A 16,018-nucleotide genomic window follows, 5' to 3' on the forward strand; every position below is an offset into this window, starting at 1 on the left:
TCTTTTTTTTTTTTTTTAAGAAACTAAAACATTTTTGTAGACCTTAAAAGCTCAGGGGCCCCAGCCATTGTGCCTACCAGATAGGCCACCCTGCTAATACCTGGATACTGTAACTTTAGGTGTAACAACTTCAACCCCCTAACCTCTGGATGGGGCTTCCCAGGTGGCACTAGTGGTAAAGAACCCACCCGCCAATGCAGGTGATGTAAGAGATGCGGTTTCAATCTCTGGGTCGGGAAGATCCCCTGGAGAAGGGCATGGCAATGCACTTCAGTATTCCTGCCTGAAGAATCAAAGTATTTATTTAATAATTGATTTCACTCATTTGGGCATGCTTATCTGGGAAATATAGGATGAAATGGACCCCTACTTGGTGGCTGACAACCTTCCCCTTTCAATTATCTTTTCTCCCTCTTATAATCCCAATTTGCAGATAGCCAGGATCTCTTTCTGTCATAATCTCTATCTCTATAAAATTAAGATATTATCTCCCAACACCCATTTACATTTAGAATCCATTCACATCAATGTCTTAACTCTCTACCCAGGTCTCTGCATGCCAAAGACCTTTAACAGAATTCAGTACGTTGACTCAGAACAGCTTTCAAACTTTTCCAACCCCAACATACACTAAGAAGTACATTTTATGTCAGGCCTAGTACACATACAGATATAACTGAAAATATTATGAAATATACTTACCCTGAAAAAAATGCTCGCTGGACAGTTTCACAAAATACATTGACTACCAAATTCACTGAAATTATGTACTCTTTCATTAAAAAAAATCCTGGTCTCACCCACCAAACTGATTTTATGACTTGCTAATGGGTCATCCATGGAGTCACAAAGAGTCAGACATGACTTAGTGACTGAACAATAATGGGTCACCATCTACAACTTGAAAAACAATGCTCAAAGAAGCAGCAAAGATAGCAAAATATTTGGGAGGGAGGGAGTGAGGCAAATCTCCGTGAAGAAGGATATGTGGGAATTCTGGGTGAGGGAGGGGTGATGCGTGCTCAGTTGTGTTGATTCTCTGCAACTCCATCAACTGTAGCCCGCCAGGTTCCTCTGTCCATGGAGTTCTCCAGGCAAGAATACTGGAATGGGTTTCCATTTCCTATTCCAGGGGATCTTCCCAACCCAGAAGTTGAACTTGTGTCTCTTACGTCTCCTGCACTGGCAGGTGGATTATCACTGAACCACCTGGGAAGCCCGTGAGGGAAGGGGTGAGGGAATTTTGAGTGAAGGAGGGTGTGGGGGAGCTCTCAGTGTAGGGAGGTATAAAAAAAAAGGGATCTGAAGACCAGGACATGTCTATTTCTGCAATAGGGACATATCTACTATAGATGGGGCTTCCCAGGCAGCTTAGTGGTAAAGAATGCACCTGCAAATGTGGGAGACCAAGGAGACATGGGTTTGGTCCCTGGGTTGGGAAGATCCCCTGGAGAAGGGAATGGCAACCCACTCCAGTATAGCTGGACATGACTGAGTGAATGAGCATGCATGTCGTGCTACAGAAAACAGACATCTTATACTTAGCCACAACATCCTCTGCCCCAATGATTTTGATGCAGTATCGGTCAACAAGGTCTCCTTTTTAAAGTATTAGTCGCTCAGTCGTGTCTGACTCTCTGTGACCCCATGTACTATAGCCCACCAGGCTTCTCTGTCCATGGGATTCTCCAGGCAAGGATACTGGAGTGGGTTGCCATTCCCTTCTCCAGGGGATCTTTCCAACCCAGGGATCAATCCCATGTCTCCCCACACTGCAGGCAAATTCTTTACTGTCTGAGCCACCAGGAAAGCCTCCTTTAAAAAAAATCTACTCAAATATTTAAGGAGCACCTACCATATGCTGTGCACTGATCAAGGCTCTGCAAATACACAATAATCAAAACCAAACTCTAATGCAGTGACATTCTAGTTGTAGGAAGACAGACAACAATCAAATAATTAGGTAAATATACAGTGTGAGATAGTGGTGAGTGCATCCTCCAGATGGACCTGGAGCAATCAACCTGCCTGACTTCAGGCTCTACTACAAGGCTACAGTCATTACGACAGTATGGTATTGGCACAAAGACAAAAATATAGATCAATGGAACAAAATAGAAAGCCCAGAGATAAATCCACGCACCTATGGACACCTTATCTTTGACAAAGGAGGCAAGAATATACAATGGAGAAAAGACAGTCTCTTTAACAAGTGGTGCTGGGAAAACTGGTCAACCACTTGTAAAAGAATGAAATTAGAACACTTTCTAACACCATACACAAAAATAAACTCAAAATGGATTAAAGATCTAAATGTAAGACCAGAAACTATAAAACTCCTAGAGGAAAACATAGGCAAAACACTCTCCGACATAAATCACAGCAGGATCCTCTATGACCCACCTCCCAGAGTAATGGAAATAAAAGCAAAATTAAACAAATTGGACCTAATTAAACTTAAAAGCTTTTGCACAATGAAAAAAACTATAAGCAAGGTGAAAAGACAGCCTTCAGAATGGGAGAAAATAATAGCAAATGAAGCAACTGACAAAGAATTAATCTCAAAAATATACAAGCAACTCCTGCAGCTCAATTCCAGAAAAATAACCCAATCAAAAAATGGGCCAAAGAACTAAACAGACATTTCTCCAAAGAAGACATACAGATGGCTAACAAACAAATGAAAAGATGCTCAACATCACTCATTATCAGAGAAATGCAAATCAAAACCACAATGAGGTACCATTTCACGCCAGTTAGAATGGCTGCTATCCAAAAGTCTACAAGCAATAAATGCTGGAGAGGGTGTGGAGAAAAGGGAACCCTCTTACACTGTTGGTGGGAATGCAAACTAGTACAGCCACTGTGGAGAACAGTGTGGAGATTCCTTAAAAAACTGGAAATAGAACTGCCATATGACCCAGCAATCCCACTGCTGAGCATACACACTGAGGAAACCAAAACGGAAAAGAGACACGTGTACCCCAATGTTCATCGCAGCACTATTTATAATAGCCAGGATATGGAAGCAACCTAGATGTCCATCAGCAGACAAATGTATAAGAAAGCTGTGGTACGTATACACAATGGAATATTACTCAGCCATTAAAGAGATGAGGTGGATGAAACTGGAGCCTATTATACAGAGTGAAGTAAGTCAGAAAGAAAAACACCAATACAGTATACTAACGCATATATATGGAATTTAGAAAGATGATAATGATGACCCTATATGAAAGACAGGAAAAGAGACACAGATGTATAGAACAGTCTTTTGGACTCTGTGGGAGAAGGTGAGGGTGGGATGATTTGAGAGAATAGCATTGAAACATGTACATAAGAAAAATGGGCCAAAGACCCTACAGAAGGATCTTTTTTCAGACCATTCTTTTCTTGGGCATGCTCACCTCCCTTCCTCCTTTCTCCCAGAAAGCCAGCACTCTCTTGGGATTTATTGATACCCTCAGTTTGAAAAGTGAGAAGGATGAGACCAATAGTCAATCTTCTTAAAAGGTGACTTTGTATATCTTTTCTATGTGTTTTTTATGAATGGTTACTGAGATCAATCTGGTTTTTAAATTCGTACTTGAACAGTAACGATAGTAATTATCCCCACATCTTGCAAATGTAATGAGAGTGGGATTAAGTTGACGAAACAAGCTTTCTGTTAGCTTCAGGAGTCAGCAGCATTTGGTCATTTTTATTGCAGGGCTGTTGTCCTTAGTTGTCCCAGCTCCTTCCACAAAGAGGCCCCACCTACTTTTCTCCTGATGGGTACTCTACTCTGGAGCACAGGGGTTAACCAGTGAGAATCCTACACACGTGAGAAGTGTGGTCACTTCAGATCAAGGTGAGAATTCACCCTGCATTTGAATTAAGAGGTTGGCAACCTAGTACAATCACAAATTGTCCCACATCACCTTACTACATAGAGTCCAAAATACCTATTGAAATGAGCAACTGCAATCCCTCCCCCTGCCAAAAATAACAAAAGATAGAATTCACCCAATGGATGCCTTTGATCCATTAAAAAGTTAGCAAACTTTTTCTATAAGGAGTTCCAGTGAATATTTCCAGCTTTGTAAGTCATACTGCCTTTGTCACGACTCAGCTCTGTGACTGTAACCCTAAAGCCACCACAGACAATATGTAAATGAATGGTTTGGCCGTGTTTCAATACTTTATTTACAAAAACAAGCAGCAGGCTGACCCCTGCTTGAGGCTGATGCAGAGACCACTTCCTGTTGAGAACACCAGGAGCTTGTGTTTGAGACAGGCTGAAGGTATGAGATGGGAGAGGCAAGGCAAAGGCACTGAGGAAAGAGGCATACAAATAACAAAAAGCCAGGCTGTCCAAAGAGCAATGTGTATGCCAGAAGGTGGCAAAAGACTAAAATTTAATTAGGTGAGAACAGTACATTTTAAGCATGTGCAAACTGAACTTTTGCTGGTTCATCTTTTATTTAAAAACTACATTATTTTAAAGATATTCTTAAAACAGTATTTAGAAAATCATTTTCTATTAGAATCACGTACTTCTTCCTTGAATCAGAAGTTGTGCCACTATCCTGGTTACCTGTGGATTCACCAAGCAGTCCAGCAAGTCATCTGTAGAAACGAATGTTTGGGAAACGGCCACAGTCCTATCTGAAGCAATCTGTTCCACAACTGCATTCTCACTCTCACTCATCATTCGCTGCCTCTTTCCAAAGGATTTTCCATTTTTGCTGACAAAGTCTTCACCATCGTTTTCAAATATGCCTCCTCTTTCTGAGGATGGTTCTTCGGAACTTGGTGTGACAGGTACCAGATCAAGGCCAAAAGGACTTGCTGCCTCCTGTTTCACTGTTTCTGAGCTTAAGTTGTGGCCACCAGCTTGTTCTACCCCCACGTGGCTGTGCATGTTTAACTCCTCCTTTATCGTGTACTCTCTGTTGGTTCTCCGTGCTTGGGTTTCTACTACTTCAGATGTTCCATAATGATTAAAAAAAGCAGAGATGGCCCCATTTAAGTAGTGACAATTGATTTCATGGGATGTTTCCTCAAGCTAGGGAAAAAGAAAAACTCCTTAAAATGGTTATACATACTTACATAAATTGGAAAACAAGCGTTCTTGTCAGAGTTGGTTTATCACAGGATAGTAACTGCCATGATGAAAAGTGGAAGAGACCTACCTCAGTTGGGTTTAACCAAGCTCTGGTATTGTGTGGATTCTCTGCAGTTTTCAGGGCACACACAAGTATGCGGGTGATTGCCTCTTCTACCCGGGTTTGGTGGTCCTCTTCCTAAGTCAAGGTTAAAAAAGAAGACACAGTGTTTCATTTGTCTCTGGGTCTCACTGCTTAAAAGAGAGGAGAGTCTCTTAACTGCGTGTTTTGTTCTTTCATCAACATAAGCTTTGTTACTGAAGGAATGAATATGCTGTTGGCAGACCACGATTTTTACGTGTTAACTATCTTCTGCCACCTAGAAAGAGTTGCAGAATATTTCGCCAACTAAATTTAAGTATGGGTCCTTTCTGTAAGAAATAGGCCTTAAGTATGAATCACCTGTGATATTTTCTTCAGCATTTTCCAGTCTCTGACATGTTTAAAGTTTCTTTTAAAAAGTATCACATGAAAATGAATAATCCCAATAGAGGATTATTTTGACAAGCTAATTTTTTGAGGAATGGGAAAAAAATTTTAATAAACATTCTTGGTTGGATGGCATCACTGATGCAATGGACATAAAACTGGGCAATCTCCAGGAGATGGTGAGGGACAGGGAAGCTTGGTGTGCTATAGTCCATGGGGTTGTGAAGAGTCGGACACGACTTGGTGACTGAACAACAACAACATTCTTGGCCACAAGAGTGAGAAGGCTAAATATCTATCTATCTATTGTATCTTAAGATACAATAAGTATAAACTATGGCAATCATGATAAACTACATTAAAATTAGTAACTTTTGTTCATCAAAAGACACCATAAGGAAATAAAGAAGCCAGATGTCTGTAACATATATAACTGATTGCAAAATATATAAAGAATCTGCACACATCAGTAAGACAAATGACCCATTTTTTTTTTTAATGGGCAAAAGCCACGAAGACAAACATGTCAAAAAAAGAACAATTATATGAGTAATAAACACATGAAAATAAGCTTAGCCTCATTAATAATCAGGGAAATGCAAATCAAGAAACCCATGAGACTGGCAAAAGAGGGTCTGATAATTCCAAATGATGGAGAAATGTCAAATAATTGACAGGAATCTTATACATCGATGGCGGGAATGTATGCTGACAGACATTTGGAAAATATGCAGGCATTATATTACAAACTTGAGTACTGTATACCCTACAGATGGCAATTCCACTTCTAGATATATACACATTCTCTGGAGAAACTCTTGCACATGTATACAAGAATATTCTATTTATAAAAGCAAAAAAACCTAAAAGCAACCTAATTAGACATCAACAGAAAAATGAATCAATAAACTGTGGTACATTAACACTAGAGGATATTATTATACCACAGTGAAAATGAATGACCAGCTACATGTGACAACAGAGATGAATATTAGAAACACAGATGAATATTAGAAACATAATATTAAATTAAAAAAAAAAGCAAATCCTCAAGATGAGATACCACTTCTCCTAGAATGGCTATAATAAAAAATACAGATAACAAATGTTCATAAGGATGTGGAGAAATCAGAATCTTCATACTTTGTTGGGGGAATGTAAATGGTGCACTGCTTGGAAAATAGCAATTTCTGGCAATTCCTCAGAAAATTAAATCTAGAGTTACCAGATGGTTAATTTTATGAGTCAACTTGGGTAGGCTATGGTGACCAATTGTCTAGTCAAACACTATTCTAGATGTCACTGTGAAGATATTTCATAGATGTGATTAACATTTATAATCAGCTGACTTTAAATAAAAGCAGATTATCCTCAATAATGCAGGTGGACCTCATCTGATCAGTTGAAGGCTTTAAGAGCAAAATTTAAGGTTTCTTGGAGAAGAAAAAATTCTGCCTCAAGACTGCAACAGAAATCCTAAGCCAGTTTACATACAGCCTGCCAGCCTGTCTTACAGATTCTGGACTCTAGACTGCAACTTGAACTCATCTGAATTTCCAGCCTGCTGGCCTGCCTGGCTGATGTCCATATGATCCAGCAACTCCACACCCAGGTATATACCGAAAGAAATGGAAACATACATCCACACAAAACCACGTACGTAAATGACAGCAGTAGCGTTATTCATAAGAGCCAAAAGTAGACACAATCCAAAGGTCCATCACTGATTAGTGGATAAACAAAATGTGGTATGTATGTCTAAACAATACTTTTTAGCTATATAAAAAAAGGAATGAAGTACTAATACACACTACTCCACGGATAATTCTTAAAAACATTATGCTAAATGAAAGACGCCAGCCATGGCTGCGATCAAAGTCTCTGGTTAAAGCATGTGCAGATGCAACAATGCTTCAGGTGGGAGAGACAGACTTGAACCATAATGGTAGCCATTCTAATTGTCAAGTGGAACAGGCAACCAGGATTAAGCACAGCATATTGGAGGGAAAAAGCCTTTGGCAGAAATAAAATGATAAAACCCAGCACTGAAAGACTGCTCTGAAAAGATGTGTAACTCAGGACTGTGAATTGTGCAATTAGTAATGAGGACGCTGAGCCAAGAAGCAGATATTTCCAGCCCAGATGGTGTGGGATGGGACTAGCACCATGGGACGTGTGTGGCAGGTTCAGCCAGGCCCAACACAGTTCTCCTAACAGTCAAGGGAGCAGGCCCGGCACACCAACCTCAGGGCGCACTGTGCCCCGAGAAGAAAGAGGACAGCGTGTCACAAAAACCCTATTTCCAACCTCACCACCCACCAACAGAGCACAGAATCCATAACCCATAGCACAGCAAACAAGGTAGCACGGGAGTGTTGGTTAAAATTAATCATCAAGTTATAAAGACAGGCACTGTGTATCTTAAAAGCAAGGAGATGACATTTGTTAGAAAAGGAAAATACCAGCTCAATCCACGAGTTTATACTGACAGTGACAGGATCAATGGATTCCACATAATGCCACCAGTGTCTGGGAACAAACAGAACCTGAAAACCAAACAAAAAATGGTTAGCACAAAACCAAGACATTTTACTTTTATGTCAGAATCAGATCTAAATTGAAGCTGCTAGGAAAAAAAATTCAAATGAATTTAGAGCAATATTGTAATAGGAAAGGGAAAAGTAAGAAAAAGCTCCCATAATCCTTTTATTCCTTTAAAAAAAAATTAACAAGTTTGCATGTTCTATAAAGGATATTGGCTTCCCTGGTGGCTCAGATGGGAAGATCCCCTGGAGAAGAGAATGGCAACCCACTCCAGTATTCTTGCCTGGAGAATTCCACGGACAGAAGAGCCTGGCGGGCTACAAGTCCATGAGGTCACAAGGAGTTGGACGTGACTGAGCGACTAACACTTTCACTTTTTCACAAAGGATATTACCAGCTTCTCCAGTCTCTACTCTCCTTTATGCTGGACCGTCTTTGTCTGCATCCGAATCTTGGTAAAGGATTCTGAGTAACTCTTCCTCCTTTCCATCACATAAGAATTGTATGAGTTCTGAGAAAGGGCATACATAAAAATACAGGACATAGTTTCTGACTTCTCACAGTATAAAATCTAGCCAATGAAAAAATAATATATAGAACAGTGGCATTATACAAGGGTAAATCAGAGGAGTGGACACTGGTGGTAGAGAATTTCAGAGGTGAGAGAAGCAGGCACAAACTAGGGAGGTCAGGGGCAACCTGGATGAAGGAAGTGTGATCTGAACCACGACTGGGAGAGAACGAGGACGTGCCAGGAGGGGGAAATGGGCAAGGGAGGCGGGACTGTCGAGGGACAGCAAGCAAGCCGGTTTTACCACTGCAGAAGGAATACTGGGGAATAAAGTAGGAGAATCAGGTTAGGGCCAGTGGAGGGCCCTGAATTCAGAATAAAGAATGTGGATTTTATATCCTGTAGGCATTACAAGTTCCTGAGTTCTGAGTAAGTGGACGGTTAAAATAGTGACATTATGGGAAAGTCGGGAAGGACAAGAGAGTCCTGCAATGGTCCACTTAGTAAATGTTTAGATTTAAATAGGAAGGAATAGCAAACGAAAGCAATGGGCAGAGCCAAGAAGGACTGTATTTGTCCAGACTCACTACAAGAGTCTGTGAAAGGCCAAGTAGAGTAGAAACTTTTGGGTTTGGATTTAGAAAATGGTAGCACTTGCTACAGACAAGGTGGAGATGGGAAGAGCACTCCTTTCAGGAGAATCAGGCACTGAAAATGGCCACTACAGCCACTGGCTTTAGTCATTAGGAGGCCTCGAATCTCCTATCACAGAGTTTACTTTCAGTACAGAGGTAGGAGGGGGGCCAGTTTATGGTGGATTCAGGAAAGAGAATGATGTGAAAAACTGATACAATGGACAGAAATACTCATTGAATTTGGCTATAAAAGAAAAAAAAAGAATTAGCAGCCACTTCACACCCACTAAAATGGCTACAGTTGTAGTAATATAATAATAGTAATAATAATAAAGGAAGATAACAAGTGTTGGAGAGGATGTAAAGCAATTAGAACCCACATAGATTGCTGGTGGGAATGTAAAATGGTGCAGCTGCTATGGAAAACAGTTTGGCAATTCCCCCAAAAGTTAAAACACAAAATTAACATATGACCCAGCAATTCCACTCCTACATACATACTCAAGAGAACTGAAAATATATGTTCTTACAAAACCTTGTACACAAATATTTATAACAGTATTATCATAATAACCAAAAAAGTGGAAATAACCCAAATACCCATCAGGTGTTTAATGGATAAATAAAATGTACATTCACATAATGGAACAACAGGCAGTTCAGTTGCTTAGTCGTGTCCGACTGTTTGCGACCCCATGGACTGCAGCACGCCAGGCTTCCCCGTCCATCACAAACTCCTGGAGCTTGCTCAAACTCATCTCCATTGAGTCGGTGATGCCATCCAACCATCTCATCCTTTATTGTCCCCTTCTCCTCCTGCCTTCAATCTTTCCCAGCATCAGGGTCTTTTCAAATGAGTCAGTTATTCACATCAGGTGGCCAAAGTATTGGAGTTTCAGCTTCAGCATCAGTCCTTCCAATGACTATTCAGGACTGATTTCCTTTAGGATTGACTGGTTGGATCTCCTTGCAGTCCAAGGGACTCTCAAGAGTCTTCTCCAACACCACAGTTCAAAAGCATCAATTCTTTGGTGCTCAGCTTTCTTTATGATCCAACTCTCACATCCATACATGACTACTGGAAAAACCATTCTCTGACTACATGGACCTTCATCGGAAAAGAAATGTCTCTGCTTTTTAATATGCTGTCTAGATTGGTCATAGCTTTTCTTCCAAGAGTGTCTTTTAATTTCATGGCTGCAGTCACCATCTGCAGTGACTCTGGAGCCCAAGTCTGTCATTGTTTCCCCATTTATTTGCCACCAAGTGATGGGACCAGAGGCCATGATCTTAGTTTTTTGAAAGTTGAGTTTTAAGCCAACTTTTTCACTCTCCTCTTTCACTTTCATCAAGAGGCTCTTCAGTGCCTCTTCACTTTCCGCCATAAGGGTGGTGTCATCTGCGTATCTGAGGTTTGATTTCAGCTTGTGCTTCATCCAGCCCAGCATTTTGCATGATGCACTCTGCATATAAGTTAAATAAGCAGGGTGACAATATACAGCCTTGACATACTCCTTTCCTGATTTGGAACCAGTCTGTTGTTTCATGTCCAGTTCTAACTGTTGCTTCTTGACCTGCGTACAGATTGCTCAGGAGGCAGGTAAGGTGGTCTGGTATTCTCCTCTCTTGAAGAACTTTCCAGTTAGCGTAATCAAGAAAGCAGAGGTAGATGTTTTTCTGGATCTCTTGCTTTTTCGATGATCCAATGGATGTTGGCAACTTGATCTCTGGTTCCTCTGCCGTTTCTAAATCCAGCTTGAACATCTGGAAGTTCATGGTTTGTACTGCTGAAACCTGGCTTGGAGAAATTTGAGCATTACTTTGCTAGCATCTGAAAGTGAAGTGAAAGTGAAGTCGCTCAGTCATGTCCAACTCTTTGAGACCCCATGGACTGTAGCCTACCAGGCTCCTCCGTCCATGGGATTCTCCAGGCAAAAATACTGGAGTGGGTTGCCATTTCCTTCTCCAGGGGATCTTTCTGACCCAGGGATTGAACCCCAGTCTCCCACATTGCAGACAGATGCTTTAACCTCTGAGCCACCAGGGAAGCCCCGTGCTAGCATCTGAGATGAGTACAATTGTGCGGTAGTTTCAACATTCTTTGGCATTGCCTTTCTTTGGGATTGGAATGAAAACTGACCTTTTCCAGTCCTGTGGCCATTGCTGAGTTTTCCAAATTTGTTGGCATATTGACTGCAGCACTTTCACAGCATCATCTTTTAGGATTTGAAAGAGCTCAACTAGAATTCCATCACCTCCACTAGCTTTGTTCGTAGTGATGCTTCCTAAGGCCCACTTGACTTTGCACTCCAGGATGTCTGGCTGTAGGTGAATGATCACACCATCGTCGTTATCTGGGTCATGAAGATCTTTTTTGTACAGTTCTTCTGTGTATTCTTGCCACCCCTTCTTAATATCTTCTGCTTCTGTTAGGTCCATACCATTTCTGTCCTTCATTGTGCCCATCTTTGCATGAAATGTTCCCTTGGTATCTCTAATTTTCTTGAAGAGATCTCTAGTCTTCCCCATTCTATTGTTTTCCTCTATTACTTTGCATTGATCACTGAGGAAGGCTTTCTTATCTCTCCTTACTATTGTTTGGAACTCTGCATTCAAGTGGGTATAGCTTTCCTTTCTCCTTTGCCTTTAGCTTCTCTTCTTCCCTCAGCTATTTGTAATGGAACATATTCATCCAAAAAAAGAATGAAGAGCCAATAACATTCTACAGTGTGGATGAACCTTGAGGAGATTATGCTATGTGAAAGGAGCCAGACATAAAAGACCACAGATTGCACAACTGCACTTATATGAGACGTCCAGAATAGGTAAATCTATAAAGAAAGAAAACAGAGAAGTGGCTGTCAGGGTCTGGGGGGATAGGTGAATGGGGAGTGACTGCTGACAAGACGAGGAAACAGTCAGACTGTGTGAGCTGGAGCACTCGAGTGTAAAGGAGGCAGGAACAGCCAGTGAGAAGGGGGCAAAGGAAGGAACACAGGCAGGTAAGAGGGATAACCAAGGGAATAAAATCTTAAGAGACTAAGAAAACCCGGTAAATGTTAATAAAATATCTGACCGTAAATGCCAGTGTTGTAGAGCTGATTTTCCCCACTGGGTAGAAGCACTAAGCACCAAACCTTTGGAGATATTTCAGAGACAGTCAGTCACAAAAGCAGCATCCATTCTTGCTTAAAAGCAAATCATTCTCAACAAATATATGATATCACTTACATGTGGACTCTACAAAATGATAAACAAATCTATATACAGAACAGAAACAGACTCCCAGACACAGAAAACAAGCTTATGGGTATCACGTCTGGTTATGGGGGAAGGGGTAATTTAGGAGCAGGGGATTAACAGACACAAACTACTGCACACAGAATATACAGGCAACAGGGATTTACTGTATAGTACAGAGAACTATATTCAATATCTTGTAATAAATTATAATGGAATATAATCTGAAAAAATATATAACTGAATCACTGTGCTATACATCTGAAACTAACACAATATTGTAAATCAACTATACTTCTATTATACAGAGTGAAGTAAGCCAGAAAGAAAAACACCAATACAGTATACTAACACATATATATGGAATTTAGAAAGAAGGTAACAATAACCCTGTGTACGAGACAGCAAAAGAGACACTGATGTATAGAACAGTCTTTTGGACTCTGTGGGAGAGGGAGAGGGTGGGATGATATGGGAGAATGGCATTGAAATACGTATAATATCATATATGAAACGAGTCGCCAGTCCAGGTTCGATGCACGATACTGGATGCTTGGGGCTGGTGCACTGGGACGACCCAGAGGGATGGTGTGGGGAGGGAGGAGGGACGAGGGTTCAGGATGGGGAGCACATGTATACCTGTGGCAGATTCATTTTGATATTTGGCAAAACCAATACAATATTGTAAAGTTTAAAAATAAAATAAAATTTAAAAAAAATAAAATAAAAAAACCCCTTAAATCCCTAAATCATTCTTAGTTCAATCTGCCTTTGTTGGCCCACTAACTGGATACACTTGAACCTGTGTTTGTGTGCCTGGATTCTAACGTAGTTGAACAGATATTAACTGTAAATAAATGTTTCAGAAGTGCTCAAGTACTCATGCCTTGACACCTCCTCTTAACCTAAACAAAAATGACTGAGCTCCTGGATCTTCGTCCATAGTCCATTCTCCTCTTCACCACCAGGAGGAGCCATGCACCCTCCTCTCATTTCCCTTCCATGACCTGTGAAGCCGGGACTGTGTGAAGCCTACAGCTGGAGAAGCTGGCATCCAATAGCAGAGCAGCAGGGAAGGGACCACTGTCGTCATTTGTACTGGTGGGGAGGCACGTGACATAGGACTTGAAAGAAGTTATAGCTGGGGTGTCCAGTGACAGGTCACCAGTGTTTTAAAGCTCCCACTTTACCTGTCCTGGGCTCAGAGTGACCATATGTCTTCGAGCTTTCCGGAACTGAGGAAAACGTTTTAAATCAGGATTGACAACATTGATTTTACTGAACACACTGGATTCTTCATAAGGGATTCTAGTTGGATAAAGGAAAGGAGTATCTTCAGGAGGAAAGAGATGCCATCTTTTCCTAATGGAAAAAAAAAAAGATACAAGTTAGTATTGTAGACTTGAGACAAAAGATGTAAGAAGGCAGCAGCGAAGTGCCGGTTTTCACCCATTTTCATTCAATCCATCGAGGAATACAGGAGCCACCTCAGGGGTCACCTGGCCCATCTCTCACTCAGTTCTGGAATCTCCTCTGCAGACACCTGGTGGAGGTAGGGTAGCAACTAGTGGGTATCTAAGGATGTCCTAAGTAGCCCCTGTGCAGGGACAAGATCTACTTTGTAAGATAATTCTCAAATCAAAGTCAGTCTCCTCATAAGCTGTTTCCATTCCTATAGCTAGAGCTACCTAGAATAACCTCCACTCTTTCAAATCTCTGTATTCTTATCTTATCCAGAGTAACCTGTCAGGGTTCTGTCCATCAAGTTAAATTTTCAGACTTCTCCCTGTTTGGACTGTGAATTTCTTAAGTTAAACATTTGTTAAATTGATTCATTAAGGAAGAGAAATGCACAAATGATGCCACACAATAAAAAGTAGTATAATATAGGGATGTGCAAAAAGAGAAAACTGTAAAATGGTTTCGTCACTTTAAAATTTATTTTTTTTGGAAAATGGAAGTGATAAATCTTAACTCACAAAACATTAGACACACCAATATTTGGAGCCAACCGAGGGAGGACCTGAGGCAAAGAAGGGAGAAGTGAAAAGGGAAGAGACACATACAGAAATCCACAGATGGGGAAGTAGAGAGAGAAAAGAACCAAGTTCTGAGACAAGTCCTTAAGTCCTCCAGTGACCCCTGGCAGTTACAGTAGGGCTATCTTGTCCTTTCAAGATAGCTGACTGCTCTTCTTAAACTAGGAAGTATAAAGTCTTATTTTGCCTTAGAGATGATAAAGCTGCTCCCTTCCCCTGGACTCGTTTGGAGAATACGTTTAGAATGTCAGAGCTGGAAAGACCTTATCAGTCTAATTTTATTTTCAAAGAAGTGGAAGAAGGAGCCAGCTAAGCAGACAACTGCCTAGCTGAACTGGGAGTGGATGCCTGGAAGTTCTGGATGAGCTTTCTAAGAACAATCCTGATCATGGCTGAGAGGCACAGCACACAGAAACCACCATATATACTGCTCCCCTTATTTCACAAAGGAGGAGACTGAACCAGAGATTAAGAGATTTGCCCTGGTCATGAGACAGGCTGATAGAATGGAGCAGGGAGTCCTGCTGCCTACCCAATAGTCACTGCTTTTCCTGTACAACACACAAAGACACAAACACACACACACGCACACATACATTTATCTCTCTCTCTCCCTCCTGCATGCCTATGCACATATGCATTACCTTCCTTGTACCTGGAATACTAAGTTGCAACCATAGGTGTCCAGATGACAGGGTGTATGGGCCCCCAGGGAGCCGATCCACAATGTACTCTCCTGTCCATTTCTTCCAGGAAACCCAAAGTCAGACCATATCACATCCTGTTATGAAAATAAAGTTACAGTCCATCAGGAAACAACCAACTCTGCTGTATAGTAGTGTTACACATTTCCACTTACACATCTGGTTTGGGGCAATGGGAACCACTCTCTTATAGAAAGCACTACAGATGGAAGAGCTTAGGTTTCCAGAGCAGTCCAAGAAGTCTTTTTAACCAACAACATATCTGAATGACCTCACTAATAGCAGTTACTCAACAAATATTTAATGTCTGCCTACAACACGCCTGGCACTCTCCTAGAGCATGTGACCAATCAGTGAACAAAATAGACAAAAATGCCCACCCAAATGAAGCCTACATTTTAGAGGCTGGAGACAGACAATAAACACTAGACGGAGTAATGAGGATATCTGGTGGAAGTGACTCAGGCAGTAGGAACAGTGACTGAGATGCAAACAGTTTTGGTTTTTTTTTAATCTCTGAAGCTCAACTCATGAATCCAGAAAGGCATATTCCCTCTAAACAGTGTAGATATTTTGAGGTATAAGTAATACATTAACTTTTTGCACTTCAAAGACCACATGAAAGAAGGCTTCTCCTAGGTTGTTGTTCAGTTGGTCAGTTGTGTCTTACTCTTTGCAGCCTCATGGCCTGCATCATGCCATGCTTCTCTGTCCTTCACTATCTCCAAGAGTTTGCTCAAACTCATGTCCATTGAGTCAACGATACCAT

At 41.1% G+C, this 16,018-nt stretch overlaps 1 protein-coding gene across 1 annotated transcript in view; it reads right to left on the reverse strand.

The window, feature by feature from the left end:
• Positions 1–3,473: 3,473 nt before the first annotated feature.
• The window catches only part of HSPBAP1 (HSPB (heat shock 27kDa) associated protein 1), a 58,428-nt gene continuing 45,883 nt past the window's right edge, over positions 3,474–16,018 (reverse strand). The window contains exons 4-8 of the mRNA XM_010834266.1: positions 15,190–15,326; positions 13,697–13,868; positions 8,039–8,122; positions 5,175–5,285; positions 3,474–5,047 (exon numbers count right to left, since the gene is read on the reverse strand). Coding sequence (XP_010832568.1) covers positions 4,529–5,047; positions 5,175–5,285; positions 8,039–8,122; positions 13,697–13,868; positions 15,190–15,326 — 1,023 coding nt within the window. The 3' untranslated portion in view covers positions 3,474–4,528. The remainder of the gene's footprint in view (positions 5,048–5,174; positions 5,286–8,038; positions 8,123–13,696; positions 13,869–15,189; positions 15,327–16,018) is intronic.

Source organism: Bison bison, unplaced genomic scaffold (genome assembly GCF_000754665.1).
Source record: "Bison bison bison isolate TAMUID 2011002044 unplaced genomic scaffold, Bison_UMD1.0 scf7180017864032, whole genome shotgun sequence".
Classification (NCBI taxonomy): domain Eukaryota; kingdom Metazoa; phylum Chordata; class Mammalia; order Artiodactyla; family Bovidae; genus Bison; species Bison bison.